Source organism: Daucus carota, chromosome 6 (genome assembly GCF_001625215.2).
Source record: "Daucus carota subsp. sativus chromosome 6, DH1 v3.0, whole genome shotgun sequence".
In the NCBI taxonomy this organism is placed as follows: Eukaryota; Viridiplantae; Streptophyta; class Magnoliopsida; order Apiales; family Apiaceae; genus Daucus; species Daucus carota.
Window position 1 is genome coordinate 12,331,229 of NC_030386.2, and position 18,337 is coordinate 12,349,565.

General features: G+C 32.2%; 3 protein-coding genes across 3 annotated transcripts; 2 read left to right on the forward strand and 1 right to left on the reverse strand.

Annotated features, from left to right (window-relative positions):
* Positions 1-144: 144 nt before the first annotated feature.
* LOC108225859 (uncharacterized) lies at positions 145-639 on the forward strand. The gene is made up of 2 exons (XM_017400814.1): positions 145-477; positions 625-639. Exons 1-2 carry the CDS (start codon positions 145-147, stop codon positions 637-639), a joined length of 348 nt encoding a protein of 115 aa, XP_017256303.1.
* Positions 640-4,106: 3,467 nt separating this feature from the next.
* On the forward strand, positions 4,107-6,984 carry LOC108225858 (uncharacterized). Its single transcript, XM_064080060.1, has 7 exons — positions 4,107-4,133; positions 4,245-4,892; positions 4,985-5,188; positions 5,263-5,484; positions 5,797-6,509; positions 6,592-6,769; positions 6,856-6,984. The coding sequence occupies exons 1-7, from the start codon at positions 4,107-4,109 to the stop codon at positions 6,982-6,984; spliced, it is 2,121 nt and encodes a 706-aa protein (XP_063936130.1).
* Positions 6,985-9,228: 2,244 nt separating this feature from the next.
* On the reverse strand, positions 9,229-13,417 carry LOC135147201 (protein FAR1-RELATED SEQUENCE 5-like). The gene is made up of 5 exons (XM_064080061.1): positions 13,378-13,417; positions 11,947-12,817; positions 10,718-10,994; positions 10,064-10,627; positions 9,229-9,828 (listed from the first exon to the last, which is right to left on the reverse strand). Exons 1-5 carry the CDS (start codon positions 13,415-13,417, stop codon positions 9,229-9,231), a joined length of 2,352 nt encoding a protein of 783 aa, XP_063936131.1.
* Positions 13,418-18,337: the final 4,920 nt, after the last annotated feature.

Genomic DNA, 18,337 nt, shown 5'->3' on the forward strand with positions numbered 1-18,337 from the left:
TCGTTTAATAAATTTGGAGAGCATAGTAGGTCGCTCACAAAGTTGTTCATTCATCTTACACCATCCCCTCAATCTATCTAATGATATTTATGTGTGGTGTGATTTTTCCTCGTATATGTCTAATGTTTGTTTATTTTTTTGAGAATGTCAAATTTCACCAAACTTGAATTTGAGGCTCTTGATATTACCGGAAAGAACTACTTGTCATGGATATTAGATATTGAACTTCATTTAGCCGCACAAGATCTTGGAGACACAATCAAAGAGGGAAATAAAGAATCAGAATCAAACCGTGCAAAAGCAATGATTTTTCTTCGCCGCCATCTCCATGAAGGACTTAAAACAGAATATCTTACGGTGAAAGATCCACTTGAACTTTGGAAAAATTTGAAAGATAGATATGATCATCAAAAGACTGTTATTTCTCCAAAAGCTCGCTATGATTGGATGCATTTGATGCTTCAAGATTTTAAAACCGTTAGTGAATATAACTCCGCACTTTTTAAAATAAGTTCTCAACTAAAATTATGCGGAGAAAATATTACTTTTCCAGCAACAATATCGTATTTAATGTTATATTATTGTGTTAATCCATTACTTTTGTTGCAAATTTTCATGTGCCAGCCTATGAATCAGTGAGCAGGTTGTTCCATGTAAAGTGATCTTCATAATACAAATGTTCATATTATATAATTATTTACCGTTGCACAATATAAATAAGTCATTTTCACTTTGATTAGAATGGTGGATACCAAAATGATAACATTGAAAACAAAAAATTAATATTCAGATTACGTAATTTCTTACCGTTGCAGGACATTATGTAATTATGTAAAATTCTAGACAAAAATTGATTCTGTAAAAGAAAGTAATGCATTATTTAACTAAAGGCGTGTCTCAGGATTTTCAAAATAAAAAGGGGATACACCTTATATTTCAAATAAAATGAACCCATGTGGTGGACAGATCACACGGATGTGTATTTTCTGTTACTTGACGCGCTGCAGTACAGTTTTTGTTTACAAGACAAGACATTGTGGTACAACGGCTACAGTATGTGTATAGTAAAACCGTAAATCTCATCACCTCTCAGATCAAAATTTAGAATTTTTCATCATCGTCTCAATACTGATAATATTCCTCTACCCAACCCGAATGGATATCCTTTTATTGAGCAAAATGCACTGAATCACGTTCAACTCCTTGAAGTTTTAGGTAGCTTCATCGATGGAGAATTGCCAGATTTGCACCAAGTGATCCATCCCCTAGATTTCACAAAATATCTCCCCTATGAGCTTAACCAACATTTTCATAGATGGAGAACTTTCAGCCCTTGTATTTTTTCACCATTGGGGCATTCATGCCCAAAAATACAACCGCGACATAACTAAGGCATCTGATAACGAGGTTCTCCACAGATGTGTTTATAAAAAATTCGGACATCGTAAAAGGATCCGCAACGAAGCTGGAGTTATCCGCGGTTATGTATTAAGATACAAGATGTATGATTCTAGTCTTGGACGAAATGACGAACCAGCGAGTTGGAATATTCTTGAATATATGCTGCCAGATGATGAATATCCTGTCGGTCTGCCTGCTGACAACAAGGTCAGAGTTTAGAATCCCACTTGTTTTTTATTATTTTTTTAATTTATTAGTTAGATTTTACTATCGTGGCAATTTGAGGCTTTTTTTTTTGAAGCTGACCCACTGATCTTTGATTAAATGGTATTTTGGGTTTGGGAATCCTTTAATCTGATGTTGTGGAAGAGCCCGCTACAGGTAATTCAATTTTGGATTCCCTAATTTGGCGTCCTTTTAATGTTTCGGCTTTAACAGTACAGTACAATATATATATATATAGAGTCATACTCTACTACAAACTAATTTAAAATAAAAACTAAAAACCTGCAACCCAACCCACCTCTTATACAGCCCAGCCCAATAAAAATAACAAACAAGCCCAACTCATTTATACACCCGCTGTCCGTTACCGCTTGTTTTAAAAAAAAAAAATACTTACGCATATACATACAATACAGTTGGCCATAATCACAAAAACCCTCTTCTTCTTCATCGATCTCAAGGTAAGCTTACAGCATTTTCATGGCGTTTTAACTCGTTTTTCACCATACTGATGCGTATTTCGTCGTTCTCAAAGGTTCTCGAACAAATTTGAGGCGCGGCAAGGGTTTTTTGGTGCTCCACTGTTCACGATCGATTTCTCATTTCGAATTAATCAATAAGGTAATGTTTCTAACATATATTAGTAACATTTTAGTTATAAAACATGTATTATTTAGTGCATGTTCGGTTTTTATATAATTTGAGATCTTCTGTACCGATTTTACTAGAATCTAACTCTTCACCTTTATTATTCTTCTATAACAGCATTAATTTATCTGTTTTCGATCTCAAAAAGCTACTAATTATAGCTAGAACTAGAGGAGGTATGTTAATCTAGGGTTTTATGTTTTTTTATTATAATTTATTGTGCTTCTATTTATCTACTGTCTAATGCTATGATATGATTTATGTTATGTTTTTATATGATATGATTTATTGATGTGCAAGTCAGTATTTAGTGATTTTAGTGATTTTGATGATAGTTTAGTGATTTAGTGATGAATTAGTTATGTTTTTGTGTTGTTTAATTCAGTGATTTGGTGATAATTTAATTAGTGATTTGGTGATATTATTTAACTTTGTTAAACAGACGAGTGAGTGATAGTTATTGATTTAGTGATGAATTAGTGATGATTTTGTATTGTTTAATTTAGTGATTTGGTGATAATTTAGTTAGTGATTTGAAGATACGAGTTAACCTTGGTGATACGAGTTAAACTTGTGATTTGGTGTTAAACACTTGAGTGAGTTAATTTATGAACTGTTCTCTGTTTTTGTGATTTAGTGTTATTCAATTTAGTTTTGTGATTTAATATTAACTGTTTAAGTATTAGGATAAAATAATAACTCTGAACATAAAATGTTAGACATCATGTGTGAATAGAAAATATGCCTTCTACTTGTGCACGCGTGTAATTGCGATTTTGTTATACTCTGTGTAGTCGTCTGCATAATCTTATCAGTTTATCATCACTTGTCTGATAAGTGATGATAGACTGATATAGTTTATTTAGCTGATATAGTTATTGCAGATTCCATTCTAAATAAATTTCCAAATTACTAAGCATCTTATAGACAAGTGTTATTTAGAACAAATTACACAATCTTATAGTTTAGTTTTGTGATATTTAGAACAAATTAGGATATAATAGTTAATTGTCTAAGTGTTATTGATTATAAAAAATAGCAAACCGTGAACATAGGCAAGTGTACCCTAAAGTGTCCTACTAGTAAGTTAAGTTCTGTTACAAATTACACAATTTTCACTCGTAGATAATAGTTGAATCACTAAATTCAACTATCTAAATCATTAAATCATGTACAGCTATCACTAAAAAATAAAGGTTTTAGTAGTTTTAACATATATAAAATGTGTACTTTGATGTAACAAAAATTTTTGCAAGTGTTTGACATATGCAGGTCCTAAAATTCAAGTGCGAAGAAGCTCAAGAATTCGTCAAAATAGCTTCCCAAAAACAACATCCACAGATCCAATAGATTTAGTTGATTCAGAGGAAGAAAATAATATGACTCGAGTGAAAAAACCAGCACATAGACCTGCAGGCAATTATTATGTATGTATTTAGATATTCATTCTCTTTTTGTATTAAGTACTACTTTCACTTAATAAACTAATTGTTTATCTTTTTGTATGTAGTACTACTTTCACTTAGTAAACTGATTGTTTTGAACAGGATCATACCGATCAAGAGGAGCCAAACAATGAACATGAAAATGAAGAACAACCTCAAGAGGAAGAACAATCAGACAAACAAACAGAAGAACAAAATCTAGAAGAACCAGAAGCTGAACAAAATCTAGAAGAACAAAATCTACAAGAAGATGAGCAAGCAGATGAACAAGAAGATGAAGTGCCAGAAGCTAATGAGAAGACAAAAACCACTAAATTTAAAAGGAAGGCATTTTATCCTGATACAAATTTACCAAAAAAGAAGAAGCCTACGATCATTTTACCAACGATGAGATACAACAACAAGGAATCTGTGGTATTATTTTCACTACTTTATTCATATATAGTCATTCATCTACACTAACCTTATATCATACTTAAAGTATATCATTGCTTTGAACTAATTTTCATTTTTTCATATCTTTAGGTAATTGAAGGTGCTAAACACATTAATAAACAGAAAGATGAAGTGAAACTAAGAGTTTCACCCAGATTGTTTAGTGAGGTCATCTATTTTCTCACTCCAGAACAAAGAAAATGGGTCCAAAAAGCTGGTTTTTCTCTGCTATTGGAGTTTCAGTTGGAGATGCTTCCAGCCAAACTCAGTTACAACGTCCTTCAAATTTTTGATCATAATTCAGTTTCTCTGAAAATTAAAGATAAAGAAATCAACATCACAGAAGATGATGTATTTGATGTGCTGGGATTGCCGCATGGAGATCTATCAATAAGACTTGGCACAGAGGACGAATATAGAGAAAGAATAGATGCATGGCTTGCACAGTTCAAATATGATAAAGATCAAATCACAACCCAAAGACTTGTGCAAGTCATGAGAGGACAACCAGTTACGGAGAATTTTAAGCTGAATTTTCTACTTCTCATGTCAAATGCTCTACTTGGAACAACAACTAGTTCTTATATTGACAGACAGCTACTGAGGTTTGATGATGATCTTGATAATCTAAGGAAGTACAATTGGCCAGAGTTTTTGCTAGATTATCTTGTGCTTGCAACAGAGAACTGGAATAGGACAACAACCACATTCTTTCGTGGATCCCTTGTTTTCCTCACTGTAAGTCTCCAACACACTTTTTTAAATTCTTTCGTGAATCACTTTGTTTTTATGCATATTTCACTTTTATGCATATTCCACTTTTTATGCAGTTGTTTTATGTTGACCGTGTAAGAAACAAAGGTATCAAAATTGTTGAAAGGCAGTTCCCATCTTACAAAGGTTGGGATGTAGATACATTAAGGGAAAGACAAGCACTGGAGCTGTTAGGTGGTGGAGCTTTTGGAGTTGGCCAGGTTTTGAAACCACTTAGAGAATATTTACATGAAGAAGATCCATTTGAAAATCAACCAAAGGTATAAACACTAATCTCTGTTAATTTTTATAATATACAATTCTTAGATATTAACTATTTTTCACTTCTCTGTAGAACCCTAGCAATTCTGGTACAAACGCTAGCGAACAAAATGAGATTTGGGATGATTTGAATGTTTGGCAAACAGTGGATGATATTGAAGCTGACCACATTAGGAACAAAGAACCACAAAAAGCCTTTTCACCCGATGATCCTCAAGAAAATGATGGCAACATAAATGAAAATACAATCAACAGAGATAGTCAAGAGGACACAGAGATTGAACCATCAGAAGAGGTATTTTTCAATATCTCTATACTAAATCACTAGATTATACTAGTTTGATCACTAACTATGAATGTTAAATCACTAACTATGAATGTTAAATCACTAAAAGCTATGATACACTAACTATGAATACACTAACTTTTCATTCATAGTTAACTGTATTGCATGTGTTAAATCACTAACTATGAATGTTAAATCACTAAGAAACTAGTTTTGATCACTTATGATATATGCAAAAAATCCATATACTTCTATACAAAAATTACATAAAAACATTATACAAATTAAGTGTTTAAAGTATACTTATAAAACATATTTCAGGATATTGTGCAAAAGTTGACAACAAGAGCTCAAGATATCTTGGAAGCCAAGTTCCAACTAGAGGATGACCTGAGGAAGGCAAGGGAAAAATTTCCAAATTGTTATTCACTAAAGACAATTGAAGAAGTTATTTGTGAAAACTTCCCTGCAAAAAAACCTCCACCAACAACAAGTTCTACACACGAACATGTCAATCCTGCAGTTGATCCAGACGTTCATCCACCAAGTAAGGCAAATGAACAAGATCAGAATCCTCCAGTTGATCCACAACCCTCAACAACTAATGCACCAGCAGATCAATCAAAAGAACCCCCAACAGTCCAAATGTCTAATCAATCAGAAGAACTGGGAGATAAGGAGCCAGAGATTGTTAATGATTTTGATCGTGATTTGAGTCCTAAGAGTCTTGAACAATTGGAGATCGCTGAGAAGTTCTATATAACATTTAAAAAGAGAACAAGTCCAGCTAATAATCAAGACAAAGACAGTCTACTAATTCCAAGTTTCTCACTTGGAATAGATGATGAACCAAATCAAAATGCTGATGACTGCACTGTTCCACAACCTCAGGCAAGACAGAAAAGCACAAGACTTAAGAAGATCGGCCCTCATGCAAGATCACCATATATAGACAGAGTGGTTGATATAACTAAACACCTTGGCATTCTTGATTTTGGTTTTTGGAGCTTTTTAATCCAGAAAAGTAATCTGCTGTAAGTTTTCCTATTTCAATAATTAATGTTCACTTTTACTTTTATAATCTATACTAAATTGACAATAAACATGCAATTACAGGGAAATTATCTTTAGATGCAAAGGGGTGAAAAGCATTAGGGAGCATATTCAAACGTTGAGACCAAAAACAAGTGTGTACTATTCAGTCATTGATGTATGGGCTACAATTTTAAATGAAACTGAGAAGTACAAGTCTGATGACTCTCCACTCCGCTTCTTTTGTACTGTTGGAGATTTGGTAATTACCAATACATATCAGTATTTTAGACATTACCAATATTCATTAATTTTATATTTTTCCTAACTATTTTGTGATGCTTTCAGACTTTCAGCCTTGATCCAACAAAAAGATTTCCAGAGACATTACCTCTATTCTCCAAAGGGATGGACAAAATACTCAGCACATTCTCTATGGAAAGATTAGAAGATATTACCATGGTAATATCAATTTAATGCATTTTTAACAGTTTAATATTATTTGTTCAACCCTTTTTGTTTTTCTAAAAATATTTGCATGATTTCGGCACCAACTTCTATAACATGTTTTTCATCCTTTTCTACTTTATTGCATCTTACTTAAAAATATTCAGATGGCAATAATGCATTCATCTCCAAGTATATATTCATCGGTTCATCATACCATATGAATATATGATATATTGACCGGTCTTTGCCATGGGAATACAGATCTTCTTAATTATATGATATATGATATATTGACCGGTCTTTGCCATGCTACTAACCTTTCTTTTGAATACAGATATTCTTTCCCATTAATAAGAATGGACACTATTATTTGATCTGTTACAATCTGAAGACCCCGGAATGCTTCTTAATTGACAATATTCGCCGTGATGACAAACCAAGACCATATTATACAAGGGTACCGGATGTTTTGGTAAGACACATGAATCACTTCTAGTTGTTATATAAAATATCTTTTGTATTTGTTATAACTATTTAATATAATTCAATAAAATGAACTGCAAAAATCTTCCTTTATATCTTTTATCTTTCAAGGGAATAACAAATTTTATTTACTTCTTTAACATTTTCTTTCAGCATTCACACTTATGCAACTATTTGAGTGATAAAGGATATGCACATGTGACAAAGAGAATACGTAGACTGAAGCCAGATTACTTGAAGATGTCGTGGCAAACAGTTTATAATTCTACTGACTGCGGAATATTCCTGATGCGACATATGGAAACCTTCAAAGGGGATGTCAAAAATTGGGAAATTGATTTTGTGGAAGAAGGGGTAAGAGTTTAAATAACTTTTTAGATGTTTCAAATATCTAATCATAATGTCAATGCATTTACTAATTGCAAACTTAATCATTCTATTTTACAGAACCTCCAGGATAATCAAATCAGACGTCTCCGATTCAAGTATGGAACTGCAATATTGTCTTCGCCTGCTAATGAATTAAGGGAACCAATCATGAAAGAAGCAGAAGATTTATACAAGAAGGCAGCAGATAAGAAAATTTTTGAAATGGTAAAATCCAGATCATCAAAACCACAACCACCACAGCAGAAAGAGAAAGAAACAAGCTCCACAAAAAAGACTGTCAAATTTGCTAGGAACTTGGCTACTATATTCGAAGATGTAGCCTGCCAATCGGAAGAGGAAAATTGATACAAATGTTTGACTCTGTTTTTGTGATATATTGGTGAATTTGGCACAAACTTGTTCATTCATGTTCAGACTTTGTGACTTTGGCACAAAATTGTTCATTCATGTTTGACTCTGTTTTTTGTGATATATTGGTGATACAAATGTTTGACTCTGTTTTTGTGATATATTGGTGACTTTGTGATATTAGTATAATTCATATTCTGTTTTGAGATATTAGACTTGTTATAAATATTCAAAAGAGCAAAAAATTACTCTATTAAATCTGATCGTATTAATATGTTTTTATTCCTCTTTCGCATTAGCAGCAAAAAATCAAAATATGAAAAACACTACATTATCAATTTCAACTAAAAACACATCTCTTTTAAACATTTTTAAAATCATAATTGTATATAATCTGGCGTTTTTCATTGTAAGTGTATAAATTTTTTACGATATCTCGAATTTAATTAGTTTAAGGCATAAAATTATCACTCTAAACCGAAGATATGAACCCTAGAATATCAACAAATCTTAATTTACATTCTAAAAATCATTACTCGAATTCAATTTATTTCAAAGTATAAAAAACTCATCCAATTATTCATTTTTTGCCCTGCATATCACTAACTTACATACTGCAAATCACTAAAATGTAAAGTACAAATCACTAATATCAGGTGACTAAACTACTAAATTGATTTTCTGATCAAACCATTCTCGACAAACATATTCTCACTAAGACAAGCAGTCGTTAACCGAGACGAATAAGCAGTGGTTCCCCTCTTATCACTGGGAAGAACATTTCAACCATGAATCAATAGGTTCACAAATTTCATTACACAACTCATTTTTTTGCAAAACATTGTACCTCTCTAGCTACAGAGTACGAAAACGTCTACTTCCAGACCCCAGCCTTAAAAGCATAGATAGAGTTATGCATAAACTACAAGAATCAAAATATACATTCAAGCCACTGTCAACTTATGAACTGTCTTAAAGTACAAATTTCCTGAGCATCATTTAAAAAGTGTTTATATAATATCTTCAAACTGTCAAATACTTTCAAGCCACTTAACACACATTTGTTTCTATTCCTCCTTTTTTCTTTGGACAAGTTCTAGAATCATGAGTCGTCGCAGAGCATTCTTTGCATCTTCTAATCCTTTTCTTCGATTTATTCAATGCTTTCTCACGGTCACTGATCAACCTCTTGAAATGATTACCTTTGTTCTTTGAAATGTTTGGTACAAGAATATTAAGTTCTCCAACTGGCTGTTCACCAAGAATAGATGCAATATGATCTTTCTTACTAAACTCAGCAGCATCACCCCCATATTTTTCAAGCTCAGCATTTATTTCCTTTATAGATTTGTGCACATATTCAAGTTTCTCTAAATCAATACCAGCATTGTTAACCGTTTGACGAAAATCAAACCATATGTTTGACAACTTTAAAGACACTCTCTCCATCTTGAAATAGTCATTAGATACCAGATCAACATCTGATCCACTGCCACACTCAGCGATTTTCATCCATCTGTTAAGCACGAGGCTTCTAGGAAATTTTGTAACGCCTATTTGCTTCAAGCCACAGAATGCATGCCTACATACTATTCCACACATAACAAATTTCTTACATGAACATACAGCATGAGCTTTACTAACGGAAACCTGCATTAAAAAAAAATAACTGAAATCAGTTCCCATAAAATATATGTGAAAATCTGTTAAACTACATTACATTGCTATAATCTTAGTACCTAAAATATATGTTATGTTAGTTATGCATTCTGCATTCAAAAAAGTAAACACAACACAAAATATGATAAAAATTAAATTAAATTTAACAGGTTTTATATCACATTAAGACAACTAAACTAATTATATTATACTATTCATCACATACCTTAAAAAATTTGTCCTTAACCTTCACATCTCTAATTTCAAGATGAATGACTCCATTAACATCTTCACTCATCTTCTTAATCTGCATTTCCAAGCACGATGCTAAAATTTCTTCCTGAAGCTTGTAAAAAATTGCACGCGTAAAGATGTCAGCAGCATCATTTTCAATAAACCATCTTGACAACGTCGAAGGACTGCTAGAATTCGACTCGTGGTCTATTCTCTTTGTTTCATTCCGCTGCCTATCCATAGCACTCTGAAACCGTATACAAAACTCGCACAATGTATCACTCTGTCTATGAAAATGGCCAAAAAAAAAGTTTTCACTTTCAGACCTACTTGTTGTTCTCAACAAACCAAACATTGGACTGTCCCTAAAATATGAAGGGATCCATGATGCCCTCATCTCATACATATCAGATAGCCACTTGTTTTCCTCAAGATTAAACTCTTTAATAACAGATTTCCAGCCATTTTCAAATTCTTCAACCTCCAATGTTGATGACCAAATATAAGCCTTCATTTTCTCCATAAAATCAGTCTCCTTGCACAAACGGTTACCAAGCTGCAACAATAAGAACGAAATTGGTCAGTATCTCTATGTGCAACCAAAAAATAATCAACTCAACTAATATGCATAACTTTAAATTACTACCTTAATTGGAAATTTTTGCATAATATGCCACATACATAGACGATGCTTGCTAGCAACTAATCCATTTTCAGAAGAAAAACAATCAGGGATAGCTATCTTCATCGCAGGGCACTGATCAGTAATCAAAACAACTGGATTACGTCCCATTGCCTTCACAAAATGCCTAAATGCCCAGCTAAAATGAGTAACATCCTCCTTTGCTAAAAGACAAGCAGCAAATGTAACACATCGATCATGTTTATCAACACCGGTAAACGGCGCAAAAATCATATTATACCTACACAAAAAACAACAAAAATAAAAAACTCAATATAAACATATAACATAGAACAAACTACTACACCTAGAAAAAATAAAAAAATGCAGTGCAATGTTGCACAAAATGATGCAGTTCAACTACAAACACTACAACCACTTAAACTAAAAAAATGTCCAAATCACTAAAACAAACTGCATATACTACTAAATTATTAGACAAAAATCACTAAAACTACTAGCTGAATCACTATAACAACCTCAGAAAAACCAGTACACTGCAGTTCAAGGATTGATGCAAAGGCGTAGCTACTTGTAAAAACTCTTGTACATTCGGACGTTAAAATGCAACTGTATTTAAACCAAAATCCTTCATTACAAAATATAAGGATTTGCAGCCTAGTGGTTACAGGGAACGTAGCAACACATAGTTATCAGAGAAAAAAAATCTGACATTTTACGTACAAGTCAGAATGGTCAAGCAAAGTGATGAGCACAAATAGAGGTTACATGATAAAATAAAAAGAAGAAAGAAATGGTGAAGATAGTCGTTTGGCAAGGATGGAGATAGCATCTGGACTCCAACAAAATTAAGATGACATGCAATAATAAAAAAGAAGAAGAAACCATTTTAAATCAAAAGTGGAGATCATCAAACAACTGGTTAATCACAACGGCGCGCCTTAGAAAATTTTGAAGCATAGCAAGGTAAATTGAGACAGTGACAAGTATGAATTATGCAAGACAGCGAACTAATGGTGTAAACTACTGCCATACACAAACTACCAGCTAGCATTAACTACTGCCATACACAAACTACAAGCTGAATAACTATAACACACTAAATTATTAGACAGATCACTAAAAACTACTAGCTTAATCACTATAACAGACTCACAAAAACAGGGTAATACAATTCAAAAAAAACATACTATACACAGAAAAATGTCACTCAACAAGTACACCAAACTTACTTGTTCGTATCAAATGTGGCATCAAAGGACACGGCATCTCCATATATTTCAAAATTCCGTCTACCAGTTGGATCAGCCCAAAACAGCATGGTTAAATGTCCATCTGGATCCAATTCATAAGCAAAATAAAAAGCTTTCGAAGTCTCCTGCATAACCTTGAAGTTGTCTATTACCATCTGACCATCTCTTACACCAACATATTCTTTCAAATCACGACTGAAATTTCTAAAATCACGTAAGGTTGCACCTACATTACTATAACCACCAGCCATTTCCTTTACCAAACTATAAGCCTTGCTGCATCCAATGTTAACCTTACTAGCATCAAAAACCATATTCCGCAAACTAATACTCATATCTCTACTACATCTCAAAAACTGCCGACCGTCTTCACTAGCTAAAGGATGATTATGCGACTCAACAAAATTCAATATAAAATACCTATTAAGACTCATAATCTTGACAACTATTTTCGCTTTGCATCCACATCTACGAGACCCCGTACGCCTTTCCTTAACAATTTTACCAACCTTTTCTTCACTGCCAAAATTAGCTACATTATAACCTTCTTTACTGCAAACAAAGTGTTTCAAAATAATCGTCCCATCAGCATCCTTTTTCTCCGTTCCCTTTCTTACATCAAAACCTCCCAACCTTCCATACTCCTTATAAAACTTAAACGCCTTGTCTAAACTATCAAACACCTGATTAGGAAACGGCAACTCAACTAAGTCAACAGAACTTGGTAAATAATACTTCTGACCACCAGGAGACAACGTGTAGTTTGTTATTGAACTATCACATTCATCAGAAACAACAACATCACTGACATCAACAGCCCCCACACGAGAACAATCACCACAAGTCGAACCTGTTTGCGAAAAAAACAAAAGCACATATCAGCTGCTCAACTCTTTTGAACTAGATACTAACTATAAAAACAGAATTATTCAAAAAATCTAACATATCATCATCAAAATCACACAGTCACCTCTCACATAGCCTCAATTGCAAGCTCAAAAATACAAAATCCTCAAAAGATAAGCACATATCAGCTGCTCAACTCTTTTGAACTAGATACTAACTATAAAAACAGAATTATTCAAAAAATCTAACATATCATCATCAAAATCACACAGTCACCTCTCACATAGCCTCAATTGCAAGCTCAAAAATACAAAATCCTCAAAAGATAATAATCAAAATCACTACTCAATTTAATATTATATATCTAAAAAATCAAAGCAAAAACTTGATTCTCACATTGTAAACTCTCACATAGCCTCCATTACAAAGCTCAAACACAAAATTCCTCAAAACATAATAACGAAAACAAAAAGCTTGATCTTCGACAAAAAATTATACTTCAAAATCGAAAACATAATAAACTAAGATTAACAGTAAATATAATACACATAAGATGCAAATTACCTTGATTATCACTGATTTTAGCCAAATCCAATGTAATCATCTTCGATCAATGGAAAAAACAACACAACCTCAGTTCGAAGAGAGAAGCAACCGTTCGAACAGAGAGCTATTCACCACAAGTCTTTTGCTCAGTGAAAAATCTCCGACAAATCGTTAAGAGACGATGATATCGAGAAATATATGATAGTTTAGAGAGAGAGATATGACAGTTAGAGAGATGAGTGTTTGATGAGAGAGAAAGTAACGGAATGAATGCGTTGATTACGTAAAAATCTTTGTCTTTTATATTTTTTTTATTTGATTTAATTCAATGGCTGAGATTAAAAGATGATATTATTTAATGGATGGATAAGATAAGTTCCTAGTTTTTATTTTTAAAAAGGTTTGTATTTGATCAAAAGCCTATATATATATATATATATATATATATATATATATATATATATATATATATATATATATATATATATATATATATGGGTTTTATATAAAAATAATTTTTCGAATAAACTAAAAATAATTAATCGGAATAAACATAAAAAAAATTAATATTCATATTATCTAATTCTTTAGCGTTGCATAACATAAATAGGTCATGTCTACCTTGATTAGAATGGTAAATACCAAAATGATAAAATAAAAAACAAATTTTAATATTCATATTATGTGATTTTTTACCGTTGCACGACATTATGTAATTATATAAAATTAAGCATAAAAATTTAAGTGGGGTCGACTGACGCCTCTTGCCTCTATCAGGGTCCGCCTCTGGTACTTGGCACTTCATATTATTATTATTAATGAATTAGTACTTGCTTATCGGAAAAAAAGTGCTTATCTTGCATTTTGGTTCCAATGTATGCAAGCTGAAGATTTTTAAACTTTATTTTATGATGCTGTTAAACCATGTTTTCTCTTTATTTCAATGTTTAGTCATGTTATGCAATGCCAGAAAATCGAAGTGCTGTAAATCTCAGCTTTATATAAGATTTGTTATTCTATGTAATTTTATTTAATATACCATGCTCGTTTTTTGGGACTAAGGCTATGTAGTTTTGCACAAAGCGAAACATCTGTTGTACTTGAAATCTAGTGTAATAAATAATGAATTTTCCCACAAGTCCCCGGTGGGCTACAAGTTCTTCGCTTACCAGCATAAATGATTGTGTTTGGTAACACAAACACGTAACTCACTGTATCACTACATCTACATGATAGTTGAAACCATTCTAAATCACGATTCAATAATACCAGCCTCTGAATGACATACTGACTCTGAGGCCTTATTAGGCATAATGAGTCAAATGGATTCTGTTTTGTATGATGCTGTGATCATTAAGATTAACACTGATGTCCTTAAGGAGATAGAAGACACATAAAGTCTTAGCATCCTGAATGAGCTGACTGCTACAAACCGAAACAGTACTGTGCTTCATCTTGCTTGCCGATACGGAAGTATCAAGATGTGTTGAACATATTTTAAGTGTCCACAAATCACTACTACTAAAGATCAACTCAAAAGGTGAGAATGGGTTGAACTTTCTACTTAGAGAAAAATGTAAACAAATTATAATTAACAATCAAAGGTTTTTTCTATGCTCTTACGAATCAGCCTTTTTCTGAGAATGAGTTCTTGGCAACTAGAAGCGTTAAGTAGTTAGATGCCACGTGTTGACGCGCGTGTCAGATGTTCATGAAAATAGATGGGAGGTAAATATTATTCTTATGTAATTAACTATTTCCTCAAATTCTGCGTAGAAAGTCTAGATAATTATATTGTTCTTCAAAAAAAATAATTCCCTTGCTTTTGTTTGATACATTTCGGTTTTCGTTCTACTCCCTTTATCCCCCTCATTTTTTTACCTTACTTTTTTGTTCGTTTTTCCACACTCATTTAAAGTATAGTTCCATAATATATTTTTTTAATTTTTTACTCTGAATAAAAGTTTGATGTTTAAACTTTTATTCAAAAAAAGAAATTAAAAAAAAGTTATGAAACTATACTTTATAGGAGCCTCGAAATGCGTGTAAACAGTGCATGTAAACTATCACGGGGGACGGAGGAAGTATTCGGTTCGGTTCTGTATTGGACCAAACCGACCGAATGCTCAACCCTCCATCTCCATCATATTTAGTTGTCCACTTTCTTTTTGTTTGTTAAATTAGTTGTCAACTTTTAACTTTTAATGGTCACATAACCATTTTTTTTATATAAAACCTGAAAATTAAATTTTAAAATATATTATATATACATATAACAATGATATAACTGTTTAATATCTTTTGATTGTATCTATACTATACTATTAAAACCAAAACATTAAAACTTTGGTCGGTTGGTGCTTGGCCGAATTATGGGCCTTTTTATATAATCAATTATCCTTTTTAATTAAAACTATTATCTTTTTCAAATTTTCTAACTAAAAAAACTCAATTTTCTAAAAATAATACGTGGGCAACATAACAACTACATTTTTTAACTAAAACACTATCTCTTTCATATTTCTAACTAAAAAACTGATTTTCTTAAAATAACATATGCAACATACATGTAAAAAAATTATTTTATATAATTATTAATATCCAACCAATGATATGTTTCCACTAAATACATTAATGTTATTTTTAATTACTCCATGTTATCACTTTAAAAGTAATATCATAGATATGTACTATCTATTTTTATACTATATTATTATTATTATTATTATTATATTATTATTATTATTATTATATTAAAACTGAATATTAATAATTTTATTGGTCGGTCGATTTTCATTAGCCGGTCAATATTATTCTTCGGGTCTCCTTAATATATAATGTCTTCTAATAAATCATTATTATCAATTAAGTCAAAACATTTAAAATTTTGGTGAATATAATTTGTTTGTATTTAAATTAACTTTAGAATATAGGCAATAAAATTAAAAATATTATAAATCACCCGTGCATGACACGAACGCCTGGACAAGACCTAAAAAACTGGGCAGGACATATTTTTTTTGTTAAGATCATTTGTTATGTATATCAATTTAACTGCACGGTTCTTAATTATCTGAACGACTCAGCTTTCAAAAAATAGTCTCCCTCGTCCAGCTGTTTCAGCATATCCTCATGCGCAGTGGCGGACCTACAGTATAGGTTATGGGGGCATTGGCCCCCAGTCAATTCTCAGCCCATCATGTCTAGTGTCCAGTACACACAGCCCATGTCTAAGTGTCCGGTACAGACAAATATCGCTGCTAGTATTAATAGTGTGGACGTATCATGTACATATTTATTAGTAAAGCCCAGCCCATCAAATCACATCAACTATAAACTGGATCAGTTATAAATTGGATTAGTTTATAATAAGATAAAGTGATGTACTCTCTGATAAATCAGTCATAATACATTGTTTTTTTAAAAAAATTGGTTGATTATTGTGCCCCCAATGAAATTTATTTCTGGGTCCGCCCCTGCTCATGCGTGCTGTGCCGTGCATAACTGATAACCCAACTCTGGTGTTAGGCATAATTTCAAACACTTGAAATTGTAATTTTCTTAAAACAATTAATTTATTATGTTTCCTTTTTTATTTTTCAATTAACTGTTATATTATTGTGTATATATCAGCTAGGTGCAATATAAAATTATGCGAAGAACGTGCTAGATGCAATTTTAATGTATAAAATTATGCGGAGAAAATATTACTCCTCCAGCAACATGAGAAAATGTTAGAAAAAATCTATTCAACTTTTCAGGCCTCAAATGTACTCCTCCCACAACAATATCGTGAAAAAGAGTTTACAAAATATTCAGATTTAATCTCATGCCTTCTTGTTGCTGAACAAAATAACAAGTTTTTGATGAGAAATCATGAGTCTCGCCCAACTGGTTGTAGCCCTTCCCCTGAAGTGAATGCGACAACTTATGATTTTAGGCGAAGACGTGGCGGCGGCCGAATTCGTGGACACAGTCAAAAATATCATGGGAGAAGCAATTTTTTCAAACAAAGAAAATCATATTCCAACCCGAAGTTGGAGAAATAATGATGAGAATGTTGAGAAATATAAACGGGAACAAAAGAATAGTGAAAATATTTGTTATAGATGCGGTATGAAGGGCCATTGGTCGCGTACCCGTCGTACACCTAAACACTTGGCTGATCTATACAAAGAATCCCAGAAGGAGAAAGGAAAGTCTGTTGAAGCAAATTTAGCTTTTCAAAATGAAAGACTCGAGTATAACCCCTCTGACGTGACACATCTAGAAGTGTCTGATTTTTATGAAATCCCTGAAGGAAGTGGCAATATTAATGATATTGACATGATATGATTTATTTGAAGATTGAAAGACTTATTATTATTATTATTATTATTATTATTATTATTATTATTATTATTATTATTATTATTATTATTATTATTATTATTAATGTATGTGAGACATTTTTCAATTACTAATTATGTGCACTTTTATTTATTTTGAAGCAATATGGATATTTCTGATTCTCGCATTGGTTATATACTAGAGGAAGATATTTGTCTCGTAGATAGCGCCACTACTCATACCATCCTTAAAAATGAAAAATAATTCACTTATTTGCAAAAACGTAGTGGTAATGTTAATACAATTTCTGGAAGTACAAATATAATCGAAGGCTCCGGAAGAGCTTATCTTTTGTTACCTGGAGGAACAAAATTTGTTATAGATGATGCATTATTCTCTCCAAGTTCACAAAGAAATTTATTAAGCTTTAAAGATATCCGCAGAAATGGATATCATGTTGAAACAATAAATAGAGAGGATAAAGAATTCCTTTATATCACATGCATCATCTCGGGTAAGAAATGTGTTAAGGAACAACTACCCGCCTTTACTTCTGGATTATATTATACAAGTATTCGTACTATTGAAGTGAATGCTATCATAAACCAGAAGTTTATTGATACAAATAATTTTATAATCTGGCATGACC

Coding starts and splice junctions, on each gene's coding strand:
- LOC108225858 (XM_064080060.1), top strand. CDS start 4,107: ATGAGATACAACAACAAGGAATCTGTG. Junction 4,893..4,984: donor GATCCCTTGTTTTCCTCACT/GTAAGTCTCCAA, acceptor CTTTTTATGCAG/TTGTTTTATGTTGACCGTGT. Junction 6,770..6,855: donor TTTGTACTGTTGGAGATTTG/GTAATTACCAAT, acceptor TGATGCTTTCAG/ACTTTCAGCCTTGATCCAAC.
- LOC108225859 (XM_017400814.1), top strand. CDS start 145: ATGTCAAATTTCACCAAACTTGAATTTGAGGCTCTTGATATTACCGGA.
- LOC135147201 (XM_064080061.1), bottom strand. CDS start 13,417: ATGATTACATTGGATTTGGCTAAAATCAGTGATAATCAAG. Junction 12,818..13,377: donor TAAAATCAGTGATAATCAAG/GTAATTTGCATC, acceptor TTTCGCAAACAG/GTTCGACTTGTGGTGATTGT. Junction 10,995..11,946: donor GCCACATTTGATACGAACAA/GTAAGTTTGGTG, acceptor TTTTTTGTGTAG/GTATAATATGATTTTTGCGC.